Genomic DNA, 25934 nt, shown 5'->3' with positions numbered 1-25934 from the left:
ATTTCCCTCAATCACCCAGCACATTCCATCCACTCCCCCACCCCACCCCCTCCCCTACACCCCCTCACCCCTCTACACCCCCTCCCTATCATCTCTCCCCCTCACTCCATTGCCCTCCCTCTTGCCCCTCCTATTTTCCCTCCTCCCATTGCTCCCTCCAGGTTCCATATCCTTTTCCACACTACCTTTCCCCCGCCACCTTTTCCCTACCCCCAAGGTCTCACATGGCAGACTGGTACAAAAACTAAAATCACATGAGATTCATGGTGGGCCGGCCAGATGGATACAGAACTGGCTTAGTTAGAGAAGACAGAGGGCAGCGGTGGTTTTTCAGAATGGAGATCGGTAGCTAGTGTTCCACTGGGATCAGTGCCGGGACCTCTGTTGTTTGTAGTATATATAAATGATCTGGAGGAAAATGTGGGTGGTCTGATTAGTAAGTTTGTGGATGACACAGAGATTGATGGAGTTGCTGATAGTGCCGAGGATTGTCAGAGTTTACAACAGGACATGGATAGATTGGAGACTTCGACACAGAAATGGCAGATGGAGTTTAATCTGGACAAATGTGAGGTGATGCATTTTGGATCAAATTTAGGTGTGAATTATTCTGTAAATGGCAGAACCCTTAGGAACATTAACATACAGAGGGATCTGGGTGTGTAGGTCCACAGTCACCTAAAAGTGGCAACACAGGTGGCCAAGGTGATTAAGAAAGCATATGGCATGCTTGCCTTCATCAGCTGGGACACTAAGTACAGGAGTTGGGAAATCATGTTGCTGCTATATAAAACCTCGCTTAGGCCGCACTTGGAGTAATGCATGCAGCTCTGGTCACCACAGTATCAGAAGGACATGGAAGCTTTGGAGAGAATGCAAAGAAGGTTCACCAGGATGTTGCCGGGTCTCGAGGGTGTGGCAGTGAGGAGAGGTCGAATAAACAAGGATTGTTTTCACTGGAAAGATGGAGGCTGAGGGGAGACCTGATAGAGGTTTACAAAATTATGAGAGGCACAGACAGGGTGGATAGTCAGAGGCTTTTTCCCAGGGTGGAAGCATCAATTATAAAGGGGCAGAGGTTCAAGGTGAGAGGGGAAAGTTTAAGGGAGATGTGCGGGGGAGGTTTTTAACACAGAAAATGATGGGTGCCTGGAACGTGCAGCCAGAGGAAGCAGGCACATTAGCAACATTTAAAAGGTATCTGGATGGGTACGTGTACAGGGAGGGAATAGAGGGATATGGACCAAGTAAGGGCAGAAGGTTTTAGTTTAGTTAGGGCATCATGATTGGCCCAGGCTTGGAGGGTCGAAGGGCCTGTTCCTATGCTGTACTTTTCTTTGCTTTGTTCTTTGTTCTCTCCTTCTCTCTTTCTTCCTTTTACCCTCCCCCTCTCACCTTTCCCCCTCCCTATCTTTTCACCCACCCTCTCCCTCTCCTTTACACTTTTCCATTTCCTCCGCTTTCCCCCCCTCTCCCTCCAATGCATTTTCACCCTCCCCCTCCCTCCCCACTTCCCCATCCTTCTCTCCCCACTTCCCATCCCCCTCCCTCCCCACTTCCCCTCTTCCTCCTTCCACCCTCCCTCCCCATTTCCCCCTCCCCTTTCCCCCTCCCTCTGTGATGATTACATTAATGAGCTAACACCTTCTCTTCCCTTACACATTTCCCCCTTCCTCTGTGATGAGGGTCACCTGGCTTGAGGGACCAATTGGGACTGAGTGTGGGTAATTACACCAGGGGTTAGAGTCCTCTCTTAGGTGGTAGACATTCTGAAAACATGTAGAAGACTTGTAGAGACTGGAGCAGCCGATAGGCTGCTCGGGGGCAGCCAAAAGTTACCAACCTCTGTATAAATCTTTCTTGTTAATAAAGACCTGTTGTGTTCCTGATGAGTGTGCATCTTCATATTGGCAACGAGGATGGGATTGATCCTGAAAATGCTGCCTGTGGCCCAACACAAGTGAGTATCTTGTTTTAACCGAAGGTTGACGGAAAAGGTACTCATCTGAATGACTGTCTTTGGGTGAACAGATTTGATGAGATTTTGCGATATTGCCACACCCTGAGGGATGGATGTGGAATGAGGCTGGACTGGCCGGTACAGTCAGAAGTTTAGAAATATATAGAAAAAAATGAAGGAAAAATAACCTTCAGAAGCAAGAGCTGTGATTTCGTGTTTAAGGAAAAGTGGAACTTAGTTAGAAAAAAAAATAAAGAGTTGCTGCAAAGTTTTTAAAAAGAAAGAAAAAAGGGAAGAGCGCACAGAGAGCAGTGTTTTTAAGTGATTGAAGAGCACCGCCCCAAGGAGCAGCAGGACCTGTCCCAGGAACAGAGGAAAATGAAGAAACTGAGATTGCCGGACTCCTGAACAGAGCTTGCGGGGTTCCAGTTAGTGGTTCCTGCCCTGAGGGACTGCAGGCAGCCAGGTTCTGAAGTTTTAAAAAGAAGTCCTCAACCTGTTTAATAGGAAAGTGAGAAAGTTATCAAAACCTCGAGAATGCGGAATCTGCCTGTGAAATTGACGAGAGAAATGAGCACATCAAAAGCAGGAGGAAAACAGACTCTCCAAGTGGCGAGGTGAAACACAAAAGCAGCAGAGGTCGCTGAGAGAACTTTCCAATAATAAGAAGGTGAAGTTTTGGCGGTTTGGAAGAGAAGAAGTCAGGTTCGTGTCAAAACTTCAAAAGCGCAGGAAAAACACAGAGAACCAGCAGCTGCCGACAGCAGTAAAAAAATGACGGTCTTAAAGTGGTAATGCCTTTAAAGAGACAACCACAAGAAGAAACAAAGGGTAACGGCCGGGAAAATTGGACAAGACCCTGGGAAGAGGGCAACTCTGAAAAAAAGGTCCATAAACAATGACGACCTGAAGGAAAAGGCAATGGACAACCTGAAAGAGGGGGCAGTAGAAAGACCCCAGAAGGAGAGCAACGAAAGACCCCAGAAGAGGGAATGAGAGATCCCAGAAAGAGGGCAATGAGAGACCAGAGAAGGAGGATGTAATAGGTCTTTGGAGGCAGAAGTCCCTTCACCAAAATCCTTTTATTTACAATTCCAACAGCAGTACGCAGAGTGCTATCAGTCAGCAGTCTACCTTCGGGAGCGCCAGAGGAACTGACACTCCCAGTTAACTACAGTGAAAAGACTCCCTGATTGGTCCATCAATTGACTCCTAAATCAGGGAGTTCATATTCCAATAGGCCAACCTCAATGGCCTGATTGAAGTCATTACTGAGGACACTGAGAGACCCCAGGAGGCGGCCCTGAAAGACTCCAGAAGGAGGGCACTGAAAGACCCCAGAAGAGGGGCCCTGAAAGACTCCAGAAGGAGGGCACTGAAAGACCCCAGAAGAGGGGCCCTGAAAGACTCCAGAAGGAGGGCACTGAAAGACCCCAGAAGAGGGGCCCTGAAGGGCTCCAGAAGGAGGGCACTGAAAGGCACCAAATGACCAAGTAAAGGACAATGAGAGAATCGTAGAATGGAAACAAGGCAACACTTCACTGGAGACAGACCCAAGCAACAGTGAAGCCATGAGAGTTTAGCTGAAGTTAAGACAAGTAGAAATGAAGATTCCATTTGTGAAATGTATATGTGCAATAAGAAGAGGATGATTCCCCTTGGAAGAAATGCAGATCAAAGATTTCCAAAGAAATCAGAAACAATTGAGCATACAGAGGAGTTGGCAAAAACAACTAAATATTTGGAGAAGATATTAAAACAACAGGATGAAGTGACTGGCAGGAAACTTGAAAAAACAGAGTTGCAAACAATTTACAAAATTAAGTGAAATAGAAGGAGAAATTAATGAGACAATGTCAAACAAGCTGAACTCCATGTAGAACAACTAGAAAATAAGAGCAGGTCCGGTGAAGAATTTAATCAGGAGACTAAGATCTTGAAGAAAGAAAGCTTGACAGTAAGAAATTAACAAAAGGGAATTAAACATTGAAATTACCAGCAGATTCAGCAATTCAGACACAGAAAGAAACCGACGACGTGCCAGAACAAGATTGCTGAAATTGCCATGAGAATGGAAAAGCACAAGAATCATGGCGGGACTGATGTATGAGGAGAGATTGACTGGGTTAGGATTGTTTTCACGGGAGTTCAGACGAATGAGGCGGGAATCTCATAGAGACGTATAAAATTCTAACAGGACTAGACAGGGTAGATACAGGGAGGATGGTCCCAATAGTGGGGGTGTCCAGAGCCAGGGGTCACAGTCTGAGGATTCATGGTAGACCATTTAGGACGGAGATGAGGAGACATTTCTTCACCCAAAGAGCGGTGAGCCTGTGGAATTCATTACCACAGGAAGTAGTTGATGCCAAAACATTGAATATATTCAAGAGGCGGCTGGATATAGCACTTGGAGCAAATGGGATCAAAGGTTATGGGGAGAAAGCAGAATTAGGCTATTGAGTTGGATGATCAGCCATGATCGTAATGAATGGCAGAGCAGGCACGAAGGGCCAAATGGCCTCCTCCTGCTCCTATCTTCTATGTTTCTATGTTTCTTTGTTTATATGATAAAAGAGTCAATGAAAAAGATTCTGCATTGAAATGCTGGAAGGAAAAGAAATTTTATCACATGACCTAAGTACCAGAAACAGACCATTCCTTCACAGGTGACAGACCAAGATTGTGAAAGAAGTGTCAAGACATAAGACTGTGTTGTACTGTGATGATATGTGCCTGCAATCATTATAATGTAAGGTAATTGACAGAGCAAGGGTCAACGTGCGACTGCAGAGTGGCACCACCCACAGAGTGAAGTATGTAGTCACATGGTCAGAGAACAGTCTAGGACTGAGTTCAGTAAGCAACAAACTTGCATGGAAGAGCTCCATGCATGACCATATTTGGTACTGCACATTGATAAAGTCTACCAATAAAAGTACTAATGTTTGGACACCCAAGCTTCAAGATCTTATCAATGAGCCATCACCATTGCAACAATTAAAAAACATTAAGTACATAATATGACACGGTGTCTTAATATGAAACTGCGGGAGTGGATCAAGTTAGATCCCTGGAACTATTGTCTCTGTGACTGGACTCCTGTCATACCCAGTGGACATGGAGGGATTGTTCGTAAACATGTGGATCACTGAGTAGAGAGACACACTTCGGCAGTCAGTGCGGCTGTCAAGAAATGTTTTTGAACCTGTAAGCACCGAGTACCTGATCGACCTGTTATAGCATAACTGATGTCTCCGTGGAAGCGAGTAGTTTTAAATTTTAGTTTATTTATTAGTGTCACAAGTAGGCTTAGGTTAACTCTGCAATGAAGTTACTGTGAAAATCCCCTAGTTGCCACACTCCGGCGCCTGTTCGGGTACACTGAGGGAGAATTTAGCATGGTCAATCTACCTAACCTGCACATCTTTTAAGTGTGGGAGGAAACCGGGGCACCCGGACGAAAGCCATGCAGACCCGGGTCCCTGGCTCTCTGAGGCAGCAGTGCTAACCACTGTGCCACCATGCCAGCCATAAGTAGTAATGAAATGCCTGTGCCAGAAGAGAGTTCAGAAGTCAGTTCTTTAGCTGCTAAAAAAAGAAAATAATTACACAGTTTACAAAGGGTCCAAGAAGGACAAACTGCAAAAACTCAGCAAAAGCACAGAGAGAAACAGCAGCTGTGGCAGTTTAAAAAAAGTTGACAGTCTTAAAGTGGCAATGCATTTAAAGTTGCACAATGTTTAATGAAACAACCACAGGAAGGAAGAAAGGGCAATGAACAGGAAAAAAAGAGAAGACCCCAGAGAGAGGCCAACTGTAAAAAGAGAGGGCAACTCTAAAAAAGGGGGATCTGTAAGCAATGAAAGAGTAGGCATTAAATATTCCATGAAAGGGGGTGGGGGGAGTACTGAGAAACTCCAGAGAGGGGAAGAGCCTGAAGGAGGCCGACAATGACCCAGTCACAACATAACACCCACCCCCCTATGCCCTTCCCCTAATCCCCTCCCCTATTCACCCTCTGCTTTTCCTGCTCCCCTATCCCTCCTCTCCTTTCCCCCTACCCCTTCCCCCTCCCCATTCCCCCTCTGTGTTCACCCCTCATGCATTCACTCTCATCTATTCCCCCTCACCTATTCCCCCACCATTCCCCCTGCCCCAGTCCCCTCCACTATTGCCCCTCCTCATTCCCTCTACCCTATCCCCCTCCCCTATTCCTCCCTCCCCATTTTCCCTCCCTTATTCCCGCACATCCCCTTTTTCTCTCTTCCCCTTCCCATTTTCCCCTTTTTCCCCTCCAATGTTTCCACACTCCCCTTCCATTTTCCTCCCTCACCCTCCCTCCAATTTTCCTCCCCGCCCTCATCCTCCCTCCAATTTCCTCCCTCACCCTCCCTCTAATTTTCCTCCCTCCAATTTTCCTCCCTCACATTTCCCCTCCCCCTTCCATTCCCCCTCCCATTTTCCCCCTCTCTCCCATTTTCCCCTTCCTGCCCTCCCCCCACCTTTTCTGCCCCTCCACTTTCACCCATCCCCCTCCTTCTCCCCTTTCTGCCCTTTTTACTCCCTCTCCCCATTTCCCCATCCTACTTCCCTGCCCCCTCGCAAGCATTTTCCTCCTCCCTCTCCCTCCCCTTTCCCCCTTCCCTTCCAGTCCATGCCTTCCCCCTCACCTTCCATCCCTATTCCCCCTCCTCCTCTTTTCGCTCTTATCCCATCCTCTCCTCTTTTCCCTCCCCCCCTCCCATTTTTCTCATCACCCTCTCTTCCATTTTCCTCCTCCCTCCACATTTCCCTCTTCCCCTCTGTAAAGATGTTCATTCCCCAGTTTAAGGAAAGGACAACTCATTTATTTACAGGTTAAAACTATACAGAGGCTTCCAACCTCACGGCTGCAGTCAGCTCCCGAGATGACTCTGAGTACAGAATCTCGAGTTTACCAGCGTGATTCCCCACCCTGCACCATGATTAGTTCCCCAGATCACCTCTCTTACTCTGCAGACTCCTCCTTAAAGGGACAATCACCACGTCCCTCCCCCTGAATGTCATTTTATATAAACGTCAATACTCAATTTACACCGTCCAAGATAATTAAATAATATGATACATGAATTTAGTCAATTATAGATTAAGTCTTTCAGGGGGTTTCTGAATCCTTATAGAGTGGCATGACTCTTCTGTCTGGGGCACTTCCACAGGGTCAGCTGAAACCACAATGACTGGTGCCTCTTCAGGCACAGACAGTTTACTTTTATGTCTTTCCACGTAGAACACATAATGTTTTATTGAGACATTGGTTGTACCTGCCACAGGACAACCAGGTACCTCAGTGTTAAAACAGTCAGCAATATTCCCAGATGGCAAAATACTTCCTGCTGGCAGTATTGGCTGCTGGGGCAACTCTCGCTCCCTCAAATAGTCTACATATTTCCGGAAGATCCTTCCTCCTACGTCCTCTTGATAAGACAGGGGTCCAGTTTTAGAGACAACGATTCCAGGGACCCAACTCAACCCACTACAAAAATTCCTCACATCCACACCGTCATCCACCATAAACGACCATGTTGACTTACATGAATCATTGTTTGTCATAAAGTCATAGAGGTTTACAGCATGGGAATAGGCCCTTTGGCCCAACTTGTCCATGCCGTCCGGTTTTTAACAACTCAGCTGGTCCCAGTTGTCTGCATCTGGCCCATATCCCTCTATACCCATCTTAACCATATAACTGTCTAAACCCTTTTTAAAGACAAAATTGCACCCATCTCTACTACAACCTCTGGCAGCTTGTTCCAGACATTCACCACCCTCTGTTTGAGAAAACTGCCCTTCTGGATCATTGTGTATCTCTCCCCTCTTTCTTTAAACCTATGCTGTCTAGTTTCAGACTCCCAGAGCTTTGGGAAAAGATGCTGACTATCTAGCTGATCTATGCCCCTCATTATTTTATAGGCCTCCATAAGATCACTCCTAAACCTCCTACGCTCCAGGGAAAAAAGTTCCCCAGTCTATCCAGTCTCTCCTTATAACTCAAACCACCAAGTCCCGGTAGCATCCTAGTAAATCTTTTCTGCACTCTTTCTAGTTTAATAATATCCTTTCTACAAGTGTGGCCTTACCAATGTACTATACGACTTCAACTAAACGTCCCAATTCCTGCACTCAGTGTTCTGACCAATGAAACGAAGGATGCCAAATGCCTTCTTCAACACCCTGTCCACCTGTGCCTCCACTTTGAAGGAACTATGAACCTGTTCTCCTAGATCTCTTTGTTCTGTATCTCTCCCCAATGTCCTACCATTAATTTGTCTTCTGACTGCTTTGGCTGGCCTCTACTCTCCTGGCAAGTTTGGAAACACAAGGCTTGGTCTTGTTCTGTGATGATGCTTCATTAACAACTCTGCTGGTGGGATTCCCCTTGTTGCATGTGGAGTGATCCTCAAGTCCAGAAGGAAGAGTGAGATTCTGGTCTCCAGGGTTCCTCCTGACTCCTTCTTTAGGTCAAACTTAAAAGTTTGGATGGCTCATTCAGCTAGTCCGTTGGATACTGGGTGTAAGGTGCAGTCCTTACAGAATGTGTTTGATACCATCGAGTGTGATGAAGTTCTGAAACTCAACACACGAGAATGCTGTTCCATTATCAGACACTATGATGTCAGGTATTCCGTGTGTGGAAAAACATTGACATAATCTTTCACTGGTAATGTGCAAAGTAGGAGGCTTCACCTCAAAAACGTCCACCCACTTAGAGTGTGCATCAACAATGAGCAGAAATATTGTGCCCATGAATGGACCGACATCATCAATATGGACTCATACCCATGGCTGGCCAGACTACACTCAAGGGTGCAGTGGGGCCGCAGTCGACAACATTTGTTGCAATTGGCACTGTTCACAGTGCTTAGCAAGACTCTCAATGTCAGCACCAATGCCAGGTCACCACACCTAAGTCCTGGTGAACATCTTCATCTTTGAGATGCCCGGATGCGCACTGTCTGATTCCATTAGAAGCGCTCTCTGCCTGGTACAAGGATGATTACTCTTGCTCCCCAGGGTATGATGCTGTCCTGAGAACTCAATTCATCCCTGTGGGTAGCAAACGGTTTCATTTCTTCAGAAACTGGTCATTGGCCCAACCTGTAAGTATCTTGTGTCTCACTTTGGACAGAAGTGGATCCTGACTGGTCCACTTCCTGATTTGCTTTGTCGAGACTTTCGATGTGTCCAAAATATTCACCACCATGACAAATACCTGGGTTACTGCAGCGGCTGTAACACTTTTGTGCAAAAGTAAGCAGTTAGGTGCATCCACATTGGCTATATGCATTCCAGGTTGGTACTTCAATGTATATTCATAGGCAGAGAGAATCGACACTCAACATTGAACTTTGCCAATGCGATTAGCGGAATAGCCTTGCCTTCTTTGCCTCCTCTCTCCACATCATTAACAGTCCACTTCAAACTTTGCTGATTGATTGCCTCTTCTGAATCTTCTTGTCTTGTTTGTGGCTGAACACGTTTCCCACCTCACTGCTACTTCTCTGGTTTGGCATCATTGCTGACTGCAGGTTCCCGCCCGAACTAATAAATGGCACCATTTTGTGTGCTTTGTGCACCTTTGTCAACGCTTTCCATTGCCCATTTAATATTTATATTGACCTCTGCAGGTAATCTTCAATGAATCACCTTGTTACTCACCCCACAAACTAATCTGTCCCACAACATATCATTCAAGGTGGCTCCAAAACTCAATACTCTGATATCTATTTCAATTTTGTGATTTAAATTGCAATTGTTTCACCTGGGGCTCTCCCCCTTGAATTAAAATTAAATCTCTAGAGTATGACTGATGGTTTAGGCCTGAAATGTGACTTCACCAATTCCACAAGCTCACTGAATGGTTTGGAGTCGAGTGCACTTGGGGCTGTGAGACTGTGAATCAGATTATAAGTTTGGGTTCTACACACACTCAGGATTATTGCTTTGTGCTTTGCCTTCTCCCCTATTTGGTTCATTTCGAGGTGATATCCAAAGTGCTCTACGCATTGTGTCCAGTTCTCCATGGAGGAGTCAAATGGATCTATCTTAGTCAGTACTCTTTTCTTTTCTCAACTTAATGTAAACTGGACACTCACAGTCTGAGGGTCAGATTTTTAATCTTTGTTACCAAATGTAATGATGTTCGTTTACCAGTTTAGGGAAAACACAACTCCTCCCCCACTGCCCCCTCCTCCCTCCACTTTCCCTCCTTCTCTTTTCTCTTCCCTCCCTTTCCCTATTAATACCCATGTTCCCCTTCTTTCTCTCTCCATTTTTACCCCCTTGTCTTTCCCTCTAAATTCCTCTCCCATCTGGCCCCCTATCCCCCCTTCCTTCCCTCCCCTCCAAACCCTCTCTCCCCTCCCTTCCACTCACTCCCTCTCCCCCTCAATCCCTCCCTCTCCCTCACTTGCTCCCTCACACTCTTTCTTTCCTTCCCCTCCATCCTGTTCCCTCCCTCCTTCTCCTTCCCTCTCCCCAACCTCACTCAAACACTGCCTCGCCTCCCTCCCTCTCCCCTCCCTCTTTGCTTCCCTCTCCTCTCCCTCTATCCCTCTCCCTTCCCTCCCTCACACTCTATCCCTTCCCTGCCTCTTTCCCACACTCCCTACACTCTCACTACTTCCATCCCTCTCCCCTCACTCACTCACTCTCTTCCTCTCTCGCCCCTCCATCCCCAACCCTTCCCTCCTTCTCTCTCCCTCCACCTCCTCACCTTCACTCAAACTCTCCCTCCCTCACTCTTGTTCCGTTCCCCTAGCCCCACCCTCCCCTCACTCCAATTCCCTCCCTCACACCCTCCACTCCAGCCTCCCTCCCTCTTTCCACTCCCACTTCTCTCCCTCCCTCTCCCCTGCTTCTCCCCTCCCACATCACTCCCTCCCTCTCACCCTCCAAATCTTTCCCTCTCGCCCACCCTCCCCTTCCTCTCCCCCTCCCCCATTCCTCTCTGCTCCATCTCCACTTCCCTTCCTCTCCTATTTTTAAACTTCTGTCTTCCCATTCCTCCTCCTTCCCAAACTTTCCCTCCTCCTCCCTCCACTTTCTCCCTCATCCCCCCACTTTCCCCTTCCCTCTCCCACTTTCCCCCTCCTTCTCCCCACTTCCCCCTTCCTCCCCCCACTTTCCCCCTCCTCCCCCCACTTTCCCCCTCCTCCCTCCACTTTCCCCCTCCTCCCCCACTTTCCCCCTTCCCACACTTTCCCCCCTCCTGCCCCCACTTTCCCCCTCCTCCCCATTTCCCCCCTCCTCCTCCCTCTTTCCCCCATCCCCCCACTTTCACCCCTCCTCCCTCCACTTCCCTCTTCACCCCCACTTCCCCTCTTCTCCCCATTTCTGCCCCCCTCCCCCCACTTTGCCCCTCCTCCCCCCAATACCCCACCTCCTGCCACCAATTTCCCTCTCCTCTCCCCACTTTCCCCCCTCCTCCCCCCAATTTCCCCCTCCTCCCCCAATTTCCCTCTCCTCCCCCCACTTTCCCCCCTCCTCCCCAATTTCCCCCTTCCTCCCCCACTTATCCCCCTCCTCCCCCCAATTTCCCCCTTCTCCCCCCAATTTCCCCCTCCTTCCCCACTTTCCCCCTTCCTCTCCCAATTTCCCCCTCCTCCCCCACTTTCCCCCCTCCCACCACTTTCCTCCCACCACTTTCCCCCCTCCTCCCCCAATTTCCCCCTCCTCTCCCCAATTTCCCCTCTCCTCCCCCCGCTATGCAATGGCCAGTGGTATTGTCGTGAGACTATTCATCCAGAAACTCAGCTAATGTTCTGGGGTTCGAATCCCGTCACGGCAGATGGTGGAATTTGAATTCAATAAAAAAAATCTGGAATTAAGAATCTACTGATGACCATGAAACCACGGTCGATTGTCAGAAAATCCCATCTGGTTCACTAATGTCTTTTAGGGAAGGAAATCTGTTGTCCTTACCTGATCTGGCTGACATGTGACTCCAGACCCACAGTAATGTGGTTGACTTCCAACTGCCCTCAGGCAACTAGGGATGGGCAATAAATGCTGGCCAGCCAGTGACAGTCTTGTTCCACGAATGAATGAAAAAAAACTTCCTACCTCCTCCCCCCACTTTCCCCACCCCCCAACTTTCCCCCCTCCTCCGCCCATTTTCCCCTCCCACTTTCCCCTCCTTTCCCCTTCTCCCCCATTTTGCCCCCCCCCCACTTTCCCCCTACTCTCTCCACTTTCCCCTTCCACCCCCACTTTCCCCCTCTGTCCCATCACATCCACTCCTCTCCATCCCTCTCCCCACTCCTTCAACCTCCCCCTCCCCTCTTTCTCCACTCCCTCTCTCCTCACTGACTCTCTCACCTCCCTTCCTCTCTCTCTCCACCACCTCCCTCCATCCCTCTCCCCTCCCACCTTCTTTCCCTCCCTCCCTAACTCTTCCTCTTCCCTCCCCCTCTTCTCTCCATCTCCCCTTCTTCTCTCCTCCCTTTCTCTCCCAACCCTCCCCCTCCCTCACCGCTGCCTCTCCCCTCCCTCCCTCTCTCCTCCATTCCATTCCCATTCTGCCTCCGTCCCTCTCCCCTCCCTACCTTACTCTCCCCCTGACCATCTCCACAGTCACCCTCCCAGCATGACTCTCCCTCCCTCTTTCTCCTCTCTCCCTTCCCTCCTCCCCTCTGTCCCTCTCACCCTCTCCATTCTCTCCCTCTCAGCTCCCTCCCCTCTCCCTCCCAATACCACCCCTCCCTCGCCTCTCCCTCCCCTTTATTCTTCCCTACTTTTCCTCTCCCGATCCACTCCCTTCCTTCCCTTTGTCCCTCCCACTCTCTCCCTTTCCTTCCCTCTCACCTTCCTTCCCTCTTCCTCCCACTCACGCCCCCCTCACTTCTACCCCTCCCTCCCTCTAACTTCCTCCACCTTGCTCCCACCCTCCCCTCTCTCTCCCCCATCTCCTCTCTCTCCCCACCCTCTCTACACTCCCTCCCTCTCTCTCCATCCATCCTTCCTTCTCCTAATTTACCCACCCCCTCTCTACCCTCCATCCCTCACTCCCTCCCCTCCCTCCATTCCCGCACCCTCACCCCTCCCTCACTTCCTCGCCCTCCCTCTCAACTCCCCGCTCTCCTGCTTCCCCCTTCCCACTCCCTTCCTTCCCTCGCCCTTCTCTCCATCGCTCCCCCTCCCTCACTCTCCCCACCCTTCATCCCTCTCCCTCCCCTCCCGCCCATACCGCACTCTCCTCCCTCCCTCTTATCTCACCTTCTCCCCTCCCTCACTCTGCCCTCCAGCACCCTCACTCCCCATTCCTCCCTACCCACACCCCTTCCTCACCCTCCCCTCCCGCTCCCCTCACTCCCTCCTTCCCTCTCCCATCCATCCCCACTCCGTCCCTCTCTCTCTCCTCTCTCCCCCTCCCTCTGTACCACCTCGCTCTCCCTTCCCTCCCTCTCCACTCCCTCCCTCCCTCCTCCCCACCCTCCCTCCCCACTCCCTCCCTCCCCACTCCCTCCCTCCCTCCCTCCTGCCCTCCCGCCCCTCTCCCTCCCTCCTCCCTGCCCTCCCTCCCCTCCCCACTCCCTCCTCCCTGCCCTCCCTCCCCACTCCCTCCCCAATCCCTCCATCCCTCTCCTCCTCTATCCTCTGCCATCCCCTTTCCCCTTCTCCTCCTTCCCCTTCCCTTCCGCCCTCCTCTCTTTCTCCCTCTCTCCCTTTCTACTACTCCCTCCTCCATTCCTCCCCTCCTCTTCCTCTGGTGCCTCCCCCTTTCCTCTCTGCTCCCTGATTTCTCTCCCCCCCCCCCCTCCTCCAGCCCCCACTTAGCCACTCCCTCACTCCCCGAGCTCACACCGCCCCCGGTGAGGTTTCTGGACCAGTTGGTAACCGCGGGCAGTGGGAATAGGCAGAGGAGCGGCTCCATCACTCACAACTCCCGACCCCAGCACCAAGCCAGAGTTACACACCTCTGGCGGCCTCCAGTCACGAAGCTGTGCAAACAAAAACCTCCAAGCTACCTGTGAACCACTGGGATAACACCACGGTACGAGACCAGACAAGTACACCCTTATTAAAACTGCATATTATAATCTGTTACCCCAATTACCTGGGGGAAATGTATATTCTCCCTCCTCAACACAAGTAACCGGGAAACACTGAAACTGGTCTTAAATAGATGTGCCTTTATTCTCAGAGACTGGGACAGGTGGGAAGAGGTTCGATTTGTTCCCTAAGAATAGTCAGACACCAGCGAGTCTGTTAATAAGCAAGTCTACAGCACAATTAGGAGACACAATCTTGCTTTTCTTTGTTTTTTTGTATTAAAAAAAATAAATCTCAGTCCAGCAAATATCCTCAGCACCGGCCTGACGACATTCCTCCCCCCACACCCCGACCTAACGAAAGGTGGGCTGGAGAGTGAAAAATCTAAGCTAAATCAAGCAAGCGGTCGGATCAACTGCTGTGTACAGCATCATGATCAACGGCTTCAGTTTTGTGTATGTTTATTCGAAGAGGTTTGCCGAGAGGCAGGCAAAGGGAGAGGGGGGAATCAAAGCACAACAATTCGCATCGTCAACAAACACGAAAAAAGGTTTATCCGGAAGAAGCAGTATTAAATTTAAATTATCTTTATCACGCGGAATTCAGTGAAACGACTCAGCAACTACCATCAGGAAGCAAGATATACTTTTTTTCACGTGTACGTGGGATTTAGTAGAATGTTACCAGATGGGATATTAACAGTCACCGGGCAAAACGCGCGCAAATAAAAAGAATTAAGAATGGTGTCAATGTCCATTCCACAACTTTAACCTCACGTTATTAACACAGCCTCAGAAGGGGGAAAATGCACAGCAATGCGTTGCCAATCCTTCCAACGGTGAGACACCCAAAGCAAAACACAACAATGCGAATGAGAGGTTACAACACAACTCCAAAATTAATAATCAAGTCTTCCTCTGGAAGAGTTTGTGCGGTCAATCCCTTTCGGACTTTGACACAGTGCTTGGAAGCAACATCGAATGGAAGAACGGGCCCAGGTTCACGCCAAAGTTCGTCGCGGTTTTGACTCCCCCCCCCCCCCCCCCCAGAATGCAATATCAGAACTTAATTCCGACCCTTCGGAAGAGTGAGTCATTTCAAAAACATTTCTCACATCTGCCACTGTCCCCTTCACCTCCGCGTGTTTCAGCCTTGCCTTTGGTTTGCAGGTGGATACATCTGGACAAACACTTGTCCACAACAATATTTATGTCGAATGGAAGTGTTGATATCTTTGCTTCCCGACTTTTTGTCAATATAAGTTCGCACATTAATTTGCGTACTTTAGAACCTGGCTCAACACAACTATTGGGACGCGAGGGCAGGATGCGGCAACAATCTTTCGATGTGATTGCTGGCGTTTGCACACTTCCAATTGTGCGTTCTCTGGTTGTGTGCGAATGCTATAGTTTCTCTCAATACTTAAAAGTTGGCTCATGCACAGTTGAATTTACAGAAGGTACAACCAATAAGAAATTAACTGTATTTTCTCAAGGAACTTTAAGAAAAATCTTGTCATTCAAGAAATAATTCGGTGCAAATAGTTATTTTGAATGCAAAAAATATATAAACACTGGTTCAAAGCAAGATGGCTAACTGGCTGAATTATTGTCATTGAAAAGTAAACCCCTTCGAGATACGAATTCCTTTTAATAACAAAACAGACGGCTAATCTAATTGGCGGAATATTTGGACTGCATACCTGCCTTATTGTCAATAGGAACACGAAGTTTATTGGATACAAGAGGCGTTAGGATAGAACAATTAGCTTTTTTTATGACTCAATGAATCAAACAAACAAGAAAAGCGTAACATAATTTAGATTCAGTTATCAAGATTAGGATTATAAACATAATTCCATTCATCCATTCACGCCAGATCGGCTGTGATGTTACGCATCAAAATGTTGGTATAAAATTGGGACAAGGGCTATCTATTTTTGCAACCCCCTCCCACCCCCGCCCGCCTGCCGCCGACATGTTGTACTCTCCAACAGTCAACTGAGGGTCGGACAGTGTAAACTAAAAGCAGAGGAACGCAATGCCGCTCGGTCGGACTGAGCGTTAGTCTCAAAGTGTCTAACAGGATTAGGGAACACAGCTTTGTGAGGCATAACGCCAGCCTCACCAAACCGTCGCCGATTTCCTATCAACCGTTTTGCAAGTGACCTGCTGCTCCCAACTCTGCCAGGTTGGACAGTGGGAGTTTTGTTTTGCGGGGGGAGGGGGAACCCGAATCACCCAAAAATTGCTAATTAATTTAAGTACATTAATCGGTGGCTTGGTATAGGTTAGCCCCACATCAACTTATTCGGTATATAGAACCAGCCCTACAATTTATATTAATAATAACCGCTGACAATTATCAACATTACAATGTTCTTTTTTTTAAAAACGGAGAAAACAGACGCTAACTTTTTTTTATAAATCACCAATTTAAATGTAAATGTTTAATTAAGCCTGACTCATTTATTGAAGTTTCGCATTCCTGCGATGATTAATTCTACATTGTTATAAGTTTGTTTTTAATGTTGACATTATCTAGACTGCACAAGTTAAATGCAAAACATCAAACATTGGCAAAACTGATATTCTCCAATCGATTGTGTACAACCAGTTTGACACGAGCTGAGCAACTTTCTGAACTTGCAACAACGCTGCCAAATGATTGTTGTTGCTGGATTTAAAACATCCCAGGGCCAGGCCGTCAAGCATTGTTTCGGAATCTATGATACAGTTCAGACCGTGTACATTCTCAGCATCACTGCTGTCCACACTCAGGAACACAAAAGCTCAAGCTAATGTAACCCGTCTTGATCCGTGTGCAGCTCTGGCTAAAAGGACAATTGTTTAGCTGCAACGCCCGGTTTTGAGGGAAGATTTCGTTCGTGTTTACCCCCCCCCCCCTCCCCCTCCCGTTCCCTCAAATCCCGCAATTTGATCGATTCGGTTGGTTCCCAGCTCCCGTTAGCCCGTCGCGGGCGGGGTTCGGGGGGAGGGGGGGGCAGGGGTAAAGAAACCGGTTTATTAAAACAACTGCCCTTGCAACGATTGTTGCTCGCATAAACACCAGCGTTAAACCAATACAATCTGTGCATGTCAGCTTTAATACAGGAAATAAGTGGAAGCCGAGGGGGTTGATCACGGATTGGGAAAAGGAAACAGCCCCCAACAGAGCCAGGGTGACTTTTGCAAAAGGTTCAGTGAGTGAGGGGAGGTGGGGAGGAGAGGGGCGGGGGGGGGGGGGGGGGGAATTAGGTGGGCGTTGCCTTGCAATTTATTCCTTTCCATTAGGCCTTTGCTGAGGTCAATTTGTTTTTAACGCGAAGTTATTAGTGGAGGAATCAGCAAATGATTCTCCAATTACGGAAGCCAAAACAAATGTGCCCCCAGGCTGCTGTATTCTGGAGTGTATTCACACAGAAACGCCACTGCCACTCCAAGCCTGCAGGGCCAGAGATGGCCTTCCCCCACCCCCTCCAAATGTATATTAATATCTATGTAACTTTATCATTTCTTTATAATTGCAGACAGCCCCCGGTTTACTGGTCACGCAAAACCTTCAGAGGAAAAGATTTTAAAAAGAGAGGTGCTGGCTGACAAGATACGGGCAGATGGAAGTATTCGTGAGCCTGTACAGAACGCGGGCCATGCGCTTTGATGAATTATATTCTCCCAGGGTTAGTTATTAAGTGAATTCCTGGACGTTTTTATTTTTTAAAATTTCTGCGTAGGTCGCCAATGCATTGGACGGCGATAATCCAAATTGCTGCAATTTATATGAACTTACTTTATTTTTTTTTAAAAAATCTGTTCCTCGGGCCACATTAGAAATCATGTCCTGAATTTAATCGGGAAAAGTTGGGCTGAGCCGTGGCCGAAAATGAACATTTACTCGGTGCAGTCCTTGCGGTTTACTGTAAAGGTGTGTGTGTGGTTTGGGGGGGGTTAGAGATTTGTCATCCCGCATTACAGCCAGATCAGACGGCTCTTCTGATGAGCTGAGAATGAGGTTGACTACAGCTTGAGGTTGTCATTATCACTGAGTCTCCCTCCCCCTTTGATCGCTCTAGGTGAAGGGGTGTAGGTGAGATTATGGCTGCCATCTCTCGCATGGAGGATGGCTTGGCCCTGGGTTTTTAATTTTGCTCCAGTTGCTCACACGCTGAGCCGCCTTGCGCCTGCTGCCCAGCGAAGCCGGTGCTGTCAAGCGTTATGTTCCCCCCACAACAGCTGCCTGGCTGAACCCAATTCCCGTCTCCCAGGCAAGGCCAGCCAGCCTAACAAACCATCCATTATGATGCGCTGTTAACTATTCAGGAAAAAAAAAGAGAGGCAGAGAGAGAGAATGAGCTTGAACCCATTACAATATTCACTTGGTGAAAAAAAAATCTAAATATCAAACTTTCGCCGGAACAGTTGTAATTTTTTTTTTGGCAAACCACCCCCCACTCTTAAACAAGCACGGTGATCAATTCTCCCCTCTCCGCCCCCCCCCCCCCCCCGGTTAATATAACTCCCTCCTGCAACAACTTTTGCTGAACTGATAGATGGATTGATACATTGCCTGCTTCCCCCCCCCCCCCCCCCCCGAGCTGTCTAAAAGTGGCACCTGTCTTTCCCCATTTTCATTCTTAACTGGCGGCCAATTGTTGCAGCGATTGTAAACCGGGGCTCGTGTCCAGCACGGGTAAACCAGTCGAGCCCAACTTTCAATTAACCAATTGCCTCAAGCTGGAGTCCTTCCCCTCTCTCTGTCTCTCTCCCTCCCTCCCTCCGCCCCCATTCCCATCTGCAAAATCAGATCTCGCCAGCAATACAATGACATTCGCAACACTATTCCGTAAATAATGATCACATGTATGTTATTAAATACATTCTTCCATTTAAATCGTTTCTCCTTTCTCTCTTTACACACAGACAGCAGAAACCGAACTATAAAACAAAGGACTAGTTCACTTGATCTAAGTATTTATTTGATTGAAAAGACTGCATGAAAATGAGAGAAGGAAAAAAAAATGTTATGTACTGTACTAATGTTTATATACTTCCAACCCGGCGTCTGACAAACAATAAATACGCATAAATCACTCAGTCCTTGAAATGTACACTTCTTACTAGCCTGGTGCATGCCACGTTCAAATAGAAATCAGTGCAAAGTTTCCAAGTCCATTTACCCACGACCTTTTTAATTCCGTCTTGTTTTTTGTTTAAATTCCTTACATTTACAGTTGAGGCCGTTCTGTGTTTCTCTTGGCGGTTTTTTCAGTCTCTCTATTTTAATTTTTCCACCCTCCTCCTCCTCCCCTTCTCCCTTTCCCTCTCCCCACCACACCTTCCCCCACCCCCAGTCTCTCCTCTCCCCCCCCCCCCTTTCTCCTCCCCCCCCCTCCCCCCCGCTCTGTTTTTCACCGGGCGTGTGGGGTTCCGGGGATAGGGTTGGGCAGAGGGTTGAGTGCTGGCTGTCCTGCTGGCCCCAGGCCGTGGATGAGAACTCGCGGGACAAGCGGCCGCTGTAGCCCCGGGTGAGGCGGTGGAGTCCGATACATGTACATCGCCGCCGCCGTTGTGTCCATGTTGGTGAGCAGGCTGGGGTGATAGAAATAGGGAGAGGGGAACATTCTCTGCAAAGCCGAATAATTGCCAGCCTCGGCTAGTAGCTCCAGTCCGACGGCAGTTTGCCTTTTCCACTTCGTCCTGCAACAGTACAGAGATAAGACAAAATAAATTATATTAGTTGTAGCTTTACTGTGTGGGGGTGGGGTGGGGGGGGGGAGTAAATAATCCCGAGGTGAGAAGAAGGATGCAATGTTAGGAGATAAAACAGGCGCCGTTCGAACTCCCCACCCCACAGCAATGAAATTCATTTGGAGATTTCAAATGCATTTCTTACATATTTGAGTCACCGATCGATTGTGTAACAGGAATCCTGAGGATTTTAAAATGACCCTTGACAACAATCAGGGGCAGACATTTGTAGAGCGAGGGACAGTGTTGGCAAATCATCGCCTTTTAGCAACAAATCTATTTTGAGCGGCTCGGCGCTTTAATTTATTAAAAAGGCAAATTAGCGGATGAGTAAGGGAAATCTAACCGCAATGTCGCTACATCTGAAATGGGAGCGACAGGGCTCAGATACAGAGATAAGGGTGAGTGTGTGTGGGGAGGGGGGGTTATTGCTTCAGTATCCAGCGTGCGTGCCCGCCTTTGCAAAGCAATTAACAAGGGCTGGGGAGAGGAGAATAAAAGTTTAAAAGTATAATGCATTAAACCGTGTTTGGGTTTGGGAACTGCTGATGTTAATGTTTGCTGACAGATTTAGCATGGTCGGGAACTGTATGTAATGAGACAGAAAAACTGTGCCATCGATGGCAACTGGACGCCCATTTGCAAATCCAGTTCCCTTCAACTGTGCTAACTTGCAACATTTCGCCCGCGATTTTAACAGACAGAGATGGCTCAAGATTTCCTTTAAGCAAAAAAAAACCCTTCGCTCAGAAAAAAAATTGAATGAATGAATGAGCGCTCCTTCCTGTACCTCGGCGGCAATCGAAAAGATACTCGCGTTGTAAGTTCCATTTCAGAACATTTCAGAATTAAACTATAGGCTTAAAAAAAAATTTAAGCCGTGCTAATAATGCGCCTAGAATAACGGTAAACTAAAATAGCTGCGGTTTGTAAACTCTAGTCAAATTGTCTCCCACTGCTCTGCAGGGATATAAAAAATACACCCAATAATAACATCATCTTAAAAAATATAACCAGTTTCTATAAATTGGGCAGACCTTTGGCGCCGCTTTGCCTTTGTGAAAGTTTGAAGGGGACGGGGGGATTGCGTGGACAATGTTTAAATTGTTTGTGAATTCCCTGGGACAGTTATATCCGTTCTCAATCGCCCCACCGTTGCAAAACAGAAATCCGCTCCTTGAGCACAGTTTTAGTGTGTTTTGTGCAGAGATTAACCGGTGCCCCCCATGCAGCTCTGGAGATGTTACACTGTTGGTACCAGTTCATGCTGTTTAGATGGAGGGCGAAATCTTTTCTCTCTCTGCGGCGAAATTGTTTCTTTTTCAAAAAATAAATCAGAGTGTGTGCCATCTGTATCTAACAAGTTTCCACCGTGTCCTCTTGACAAGTGCCAGTGCTCACCGATTTGTACAGAGTTTGACAGGTACACGGAGCGCGAAGGGCAGCGCATCACGTACCTCCTGTTCTGGTACCAGGTTTTGACCTGGGTGTCCGTCAGGTTGAGAGCTGCGGCCAGATCCATGCGGTCCTGGACACTCAGGTACTTCTGACGCTCGAAGCTGCGCTCCAGTTGATTCAGCTGATGGTCAGAAAAGGCCGTCCGCGCTTTCCGCGGCTTCTTCGCCCGGACGGGGGGGCTTTCCCGGCTACTCGTTATCTCGCGGTCGCCCTCTTCTTTTGTCCCTGAGACGGGGAACAGAATAGCAGCGCGTCAGTCCCAAATGTGACTCTGAGGAACATTTGATTGAGGAAAAAGTTCCATTTGCCGGGCGAACAATCTTTGCATATCATTAGCATGTGCAAAACAGCCATTTGTGTGTGTGTGTGTGTGTGTGCCCTCAATACCGTTCCACTTAATAGCATTGCTCAAGAAATATTTAATACAGATTATACCCATTAATTATTCAAAAAGCCCGTGTATTTAAAATGTAATATATGTAGATACAATTATTCTCCAAACCAACGGCCGTCACATAATAAAAGCTAAACTTGGGAGAGATGTGTTGGGTTCAGAATCTTTCGATGGAGGCGCGCTTACTCGTGACAGCGTTAAGGTTTCCGGATACTATTTGTCAACTTTCAGTTTTTCTTGAAATACTGAGAAATCGATATGTCAATCCATCTTTATTTGTACCAGTTTTTTGCAGCGCTCCATGATCTCCCCTGCAGGAAAAACCATAATGCCTCTAATTGACCCACTGGGGAGGTATGGGCAGAAAAATCGCCAGACCAGAGTCTGCATCTGTTTTTCTCTCTCTCTCTCTCTCTCTCTCTATTATGTTAATAGTAATCACTGAATGAATTATAAGAAAAACAGACCAGTTCCCCCCCCCCCCCCCATTTACACACAAAATATAACAAACAAAAATGGCTGATGGTGATAAGGTATCATTAGGAAGCATTTGGCAAATGACCGTCTTCGCAGATTAAGTAATTTTGTGGGTTTTTTTTTAAAAAGGCAGATCATTTTCTTAATCACACATTTCCCTGCCTTGTACACTTGTTTTAACACCCATTCAGCGGATTAAATCTCGCGGAGAAAGAGCCAATTATATCAATTTCGGTACATTGCCGGCAAAAGAGAAAAGGAAAAAAAATAGACACCACAGTCCAACATTGGGCCGCCCGAAATTTGAGAAAGCCCTCAAACCTTCCGTCTAATTCTCCCCCCCGCGTTCAATCCCCCACCCCCCTTACCCCATGTGTGACCGCGGGTGCATTTCAGCACTTCCCATCTTCTGTAATTGCAACGGATAAAGGGGAGGGGGGGGGGGGGGGGAGATAACGATCACAAAACATTTAGCGAATAAGGAGTAAAATAGGGTCTGTTCATTTGCCTCGGTAATTTCCCTTGGAGATGAACACGCAATGAAATGCTGCAGATTCGCAATTACTGCGATAGTTTTGCAAAGACGTGGGTTAGATATAGACACAATATACACACACACATACAGTATTTACTCCTATCAGTTCCCAGCCACAAACAAAGGTGACAGCGAAACGCCACCAAAGCAAATGTATAAACAAAAAATTACCCCTGAACGAAACAAATAAACCTCCACTGACCACAGAGATAACCTCTTTAGTTTGCCGCTGTTATTTGAACGAAGGATCTCAGATTTTGGTCGCGACTGGCACCATTAAAAACCCTGACCATTCTCTCTCTCTCTCTACCCCAACCCCTCCACCCCACCTCAACCCCATATACATTGCCAAGCAGAGCAGCCAGTGCAGAGAGTCTGCAACATCTACAAGAACAGTTAGTTGCAAATGACCAAAAAAAAAAGAACATAGCAAGCAGCGCGGCTCCTATATTACACGAGACGGGAGATAAGAGGCGAGGCGGACTGACCGTTACATTTGATGTTGTCGCTCTGAATGTCATCTCGCTTGTCGAGCTTGTCCCGGTTTTTAATCTCTTCGGGTTCCGGCTTTTGCCTGAAGGTCTCAGCCTCCGGTTTGGGGGTGTGGGGTGAGGACACGCTGGTGCTGTAAGGGGCGCAGGCTGCCAGCGGTTTGCTGTCGCCCAAAATGTCTTTGATTAAAAACGAGGAGGTGGAAGTCCTAGGGCCAGAGCTGGCGGCTGCCACTTGCTGGGGCGGCTGCTGCTGCTGCAAACTTTGCTGTTGATGTGGGTGAAGATTGTCCGCACCGAGATGTTGTTCCTGGTGCTCCATGGAAAGCGGCGACAGGGGAGCTGTCCCCACCGTGTCTATCTCCGAGGCCGGAGACGGAGTGCCCTGGTTTCGAAAATCTGGAGTCCTTCTGTCACCGTGGCGAAAATCACCGTTCCCCAGCACCGGGCTGCCGGAACTGTTCGACAAGATAGTGTCTATTCCAAAACTAGACCCGCTGGATCCGTCCATCGCGGCGGGGCTACAGTCTATGATTTTTAACAGTGCACCTCCATCACAGCCCGTACTTTATAATTGAGTTTTACGATTAGGCTGTTCAAAGCGTTGGTAATCAGTGTGTGTGTGTGTGTGTGTGTGTGTGCACTAACCGTTTCTCTCTTTTTTTTGCTTGCAATATTTAAAAAAAAAATGAAAATATAATCTAACACGTGCTGTAAACTTTGCTACACCAAGCTAAAGCTGGGTTGGTGTTTTTGTCCTTGGAAGAAAAGAAAATAGCAAACAAACTTTTAAAAATTAATACATTCTAGGAATTTAAAAAAACCCCAATCTGGGTTAATCCACCACGCTGGCTGTGTCTAGTTAGGCAACTTTGTTGAAAGTTGAGCTGTAGGGAGAGGCAGGAGGGGTGAAGTCCGAGACAGCACGATCTTTTGCAACGATTCTCTTCTACTAAAATGACAATTACTTCCCAACCTTACGTCACTGCCATTGCAGAGTGTCATATTTTTTTATTATTATAATCCAGCGCATATTTTATTACTCTTTCCACCCATTGGTCTGCCAAGGCCTAACAGGCTGACGTTTCAAGCCACAAGCCAATCACAAGCCAAGCATTTTATCTTGTCAATTTTAGAACGGCGATCGAATCCTGGATGTTCTTTTTCTTCGGTCGATTCCCCCAGCATTGTAAACTGCACACACTTACACACTCTACACCCCGGCATCTCAACTTAAATGCAACCGGGGAAAGCTTGTACTTTAAAAAAAAATTAGAACAGGCACCCCTTTATTCACCCACCCTCTAAAATCAGGCTTGGAAAAGGAGGCAAGGAATTCACGCGAACAATGGATTGCAATTCAACAACTGAAACTATCCCTCTCTCCTCCATGTCCCTCTTCCAATCTCAATCACGGGGTCTCAGTGGGAAAGGGTAAACTTTCACACATCTCTACTGTAAATGAAACATTATGGACAATTTTTAAAAAATCTATTTGTATTGTCCTCTCCCCCCCCCCCCCACCCCTCTCACCTCCCCCCCCCCCCCCCCCCCGAATTAGCACTTTAATCGTTGTTTATTTACCAATTCAACTAATTCAAGGCCCAATACTTTGGAGCAAACCTTGTCTTGCAGCCTTGGCCTGTCTGGTAAATTGTTCCCGCGCCTTTCCAAACAAATGTTGCATTATTTTTGTTGTTGCGGTACCTCAGACTGGAGGATCAGGGGAGAGTGTTGCATTCCTGGGCACATGCTGCTCGGGGGTTTAGCAGCAAGCAATTGAAACAAGCGGTTCGCCCAGCCACCCTGCAATCCTGGAAGAATCCGAGCTCACTCTCTTGAGCTTTTGACTCTGGTACCCAGGCAAATGCGTTAGGTCAATAAGTGAAATTTAATACCCTTAATAGTGGCGCGGGACATACAAACCCCAAATAACTGTACAACTTGTTCTGCACTCGTGTCTTCCATTTGGTGCGTGTTTTGCCTCAACCCAGGCGATCCTGTTCTCGGTCTCTGTTTAACGGTTCCTTTTTTTTTATTATGGCCGCGTTTCACCCTGTATTGTCTGTAAAATTCTTTGATGAAGTTAATGGTTTTTGAAGCATTTTAGCGCTATTCCGCCAAAGCGATTTCTGGCGCCGTTTGTGCGAAATATTTGCATGTTTGCTGAGGGGTTTGGGGATGGGGGGGGGGTGGGGTGGGGGGGAGAGTTGGTTGAAATTACCCCACCAGTGTTTCAGAGTATCAACTTGTGTTAACTTCACTGCGGCCTCAAACCTGACTCTTGTTGAATGTCAGAATAATGGGAAGAGCTGTGACATGACTGCGTATTACTCATGATTAAGTACTGTGTCAGCCTAATTAGCAGGGTAATTATAAGGTGCTAATGAATGATTCAAAGTTTCAGAACTTCCATCTTACTTCAAGCCTTCCCGGTTGTGGACTTCTCCGACCCAAGCAACAGACGTTTTATTTTATTGTATTGTCTTGGCCGAGATATTATTTTTTTTTTTAAATCTCTCTCCAGTTTTACACTTGACAATTTTTTAAAAACCTCACAGAAACATAGTCCTATAATTCATAGACAATAAAACTAACGGCGCTGGAAATACGTATGCGAATGATATATATTGATTACTTGTTAGGCAACACGGGATAGTAAATACGATGCCTGTAACGCTAAATATTTCTGTTTGTTGCAGATGTATAGCTATTTGTGAATGTGTGGGTGGGACTTCAGCTAGGATCTAAATAGTCGAAATGTTGTTTAATTGAACAGAAATTCAGTAGCCCTGTGGCGTGCAGAAAATATTTAAAGGTGAGACTTGCAAAATATGTG

General features: G+C 47.6%; 1 protein-coding gene across 1 annotated transcript; it reads right to left on the bottom strand.

The window, feature by feature from the left end:
- Positions 1-19400: 19400 nt before the first annotated feature.
- On the bottom strand, positions 19401-23606 carry barhl2 (BarH-like homeobox 2). Its single transcript, XM_078219444.1, has 3 exons — positions 23093-23606; positions 21198-21423; positions 19401-19689 (listed from the first exon to the last, which is right to left on the bottom strand). Exons 1-3 carry the CDS (start codon positions 23604-23606, stop codon positions 19401-19403), a joined length of 1029 nt encoding a protein of 342 aa, XP_078075570.1.
- Positions 23607-25934: the final 2328 nt, after the last annotated feature.

Source organism: Mustelus asterias, chromosome 8, assembly GCF_964213995.1.
Source record: "Mustelus asterias chromosome 8, sMusAst1.hap1.1, whole genome shotgun sequence".
Lineage (NCBI taxonomy): Eukaryota > Metazoa > Chordata > Chondrichthyes > Carcharhiniformes > Triakidae > Mustelus > Mustelus asterias.
This window is presented reverse-complemented; position numbering and strand designations above follow the sequence as displayed.

What these genes read in the sequence shown, in the direction of transcription:
- barhl2 (XM_078219444.1), bottom strand. Translation starts at nt 23,606, where the DNA reads ATGGACGGATCCAGCGGGTCTAGTTTTGGAATAGACACTATCTTGTCG. An exon ending in CGACAACATCAAATGTAACG is followed by an intron (nt 21,424 to 23,092) that starts GTCAGTCCGCCT and finishes TCCCCGTCTCAG; the next exon opens with GGACAAAAGAAGAGGGCGAC. An exon ending in ACCTGGTACCAGAACAGGAG is followed by an intron (nt 19,690 to 21,197) that starts GTACGTGATGCG and finishes GTACTGTTGCAG; the next exon opens with GACGAAGTGGAAAAGGCAAA.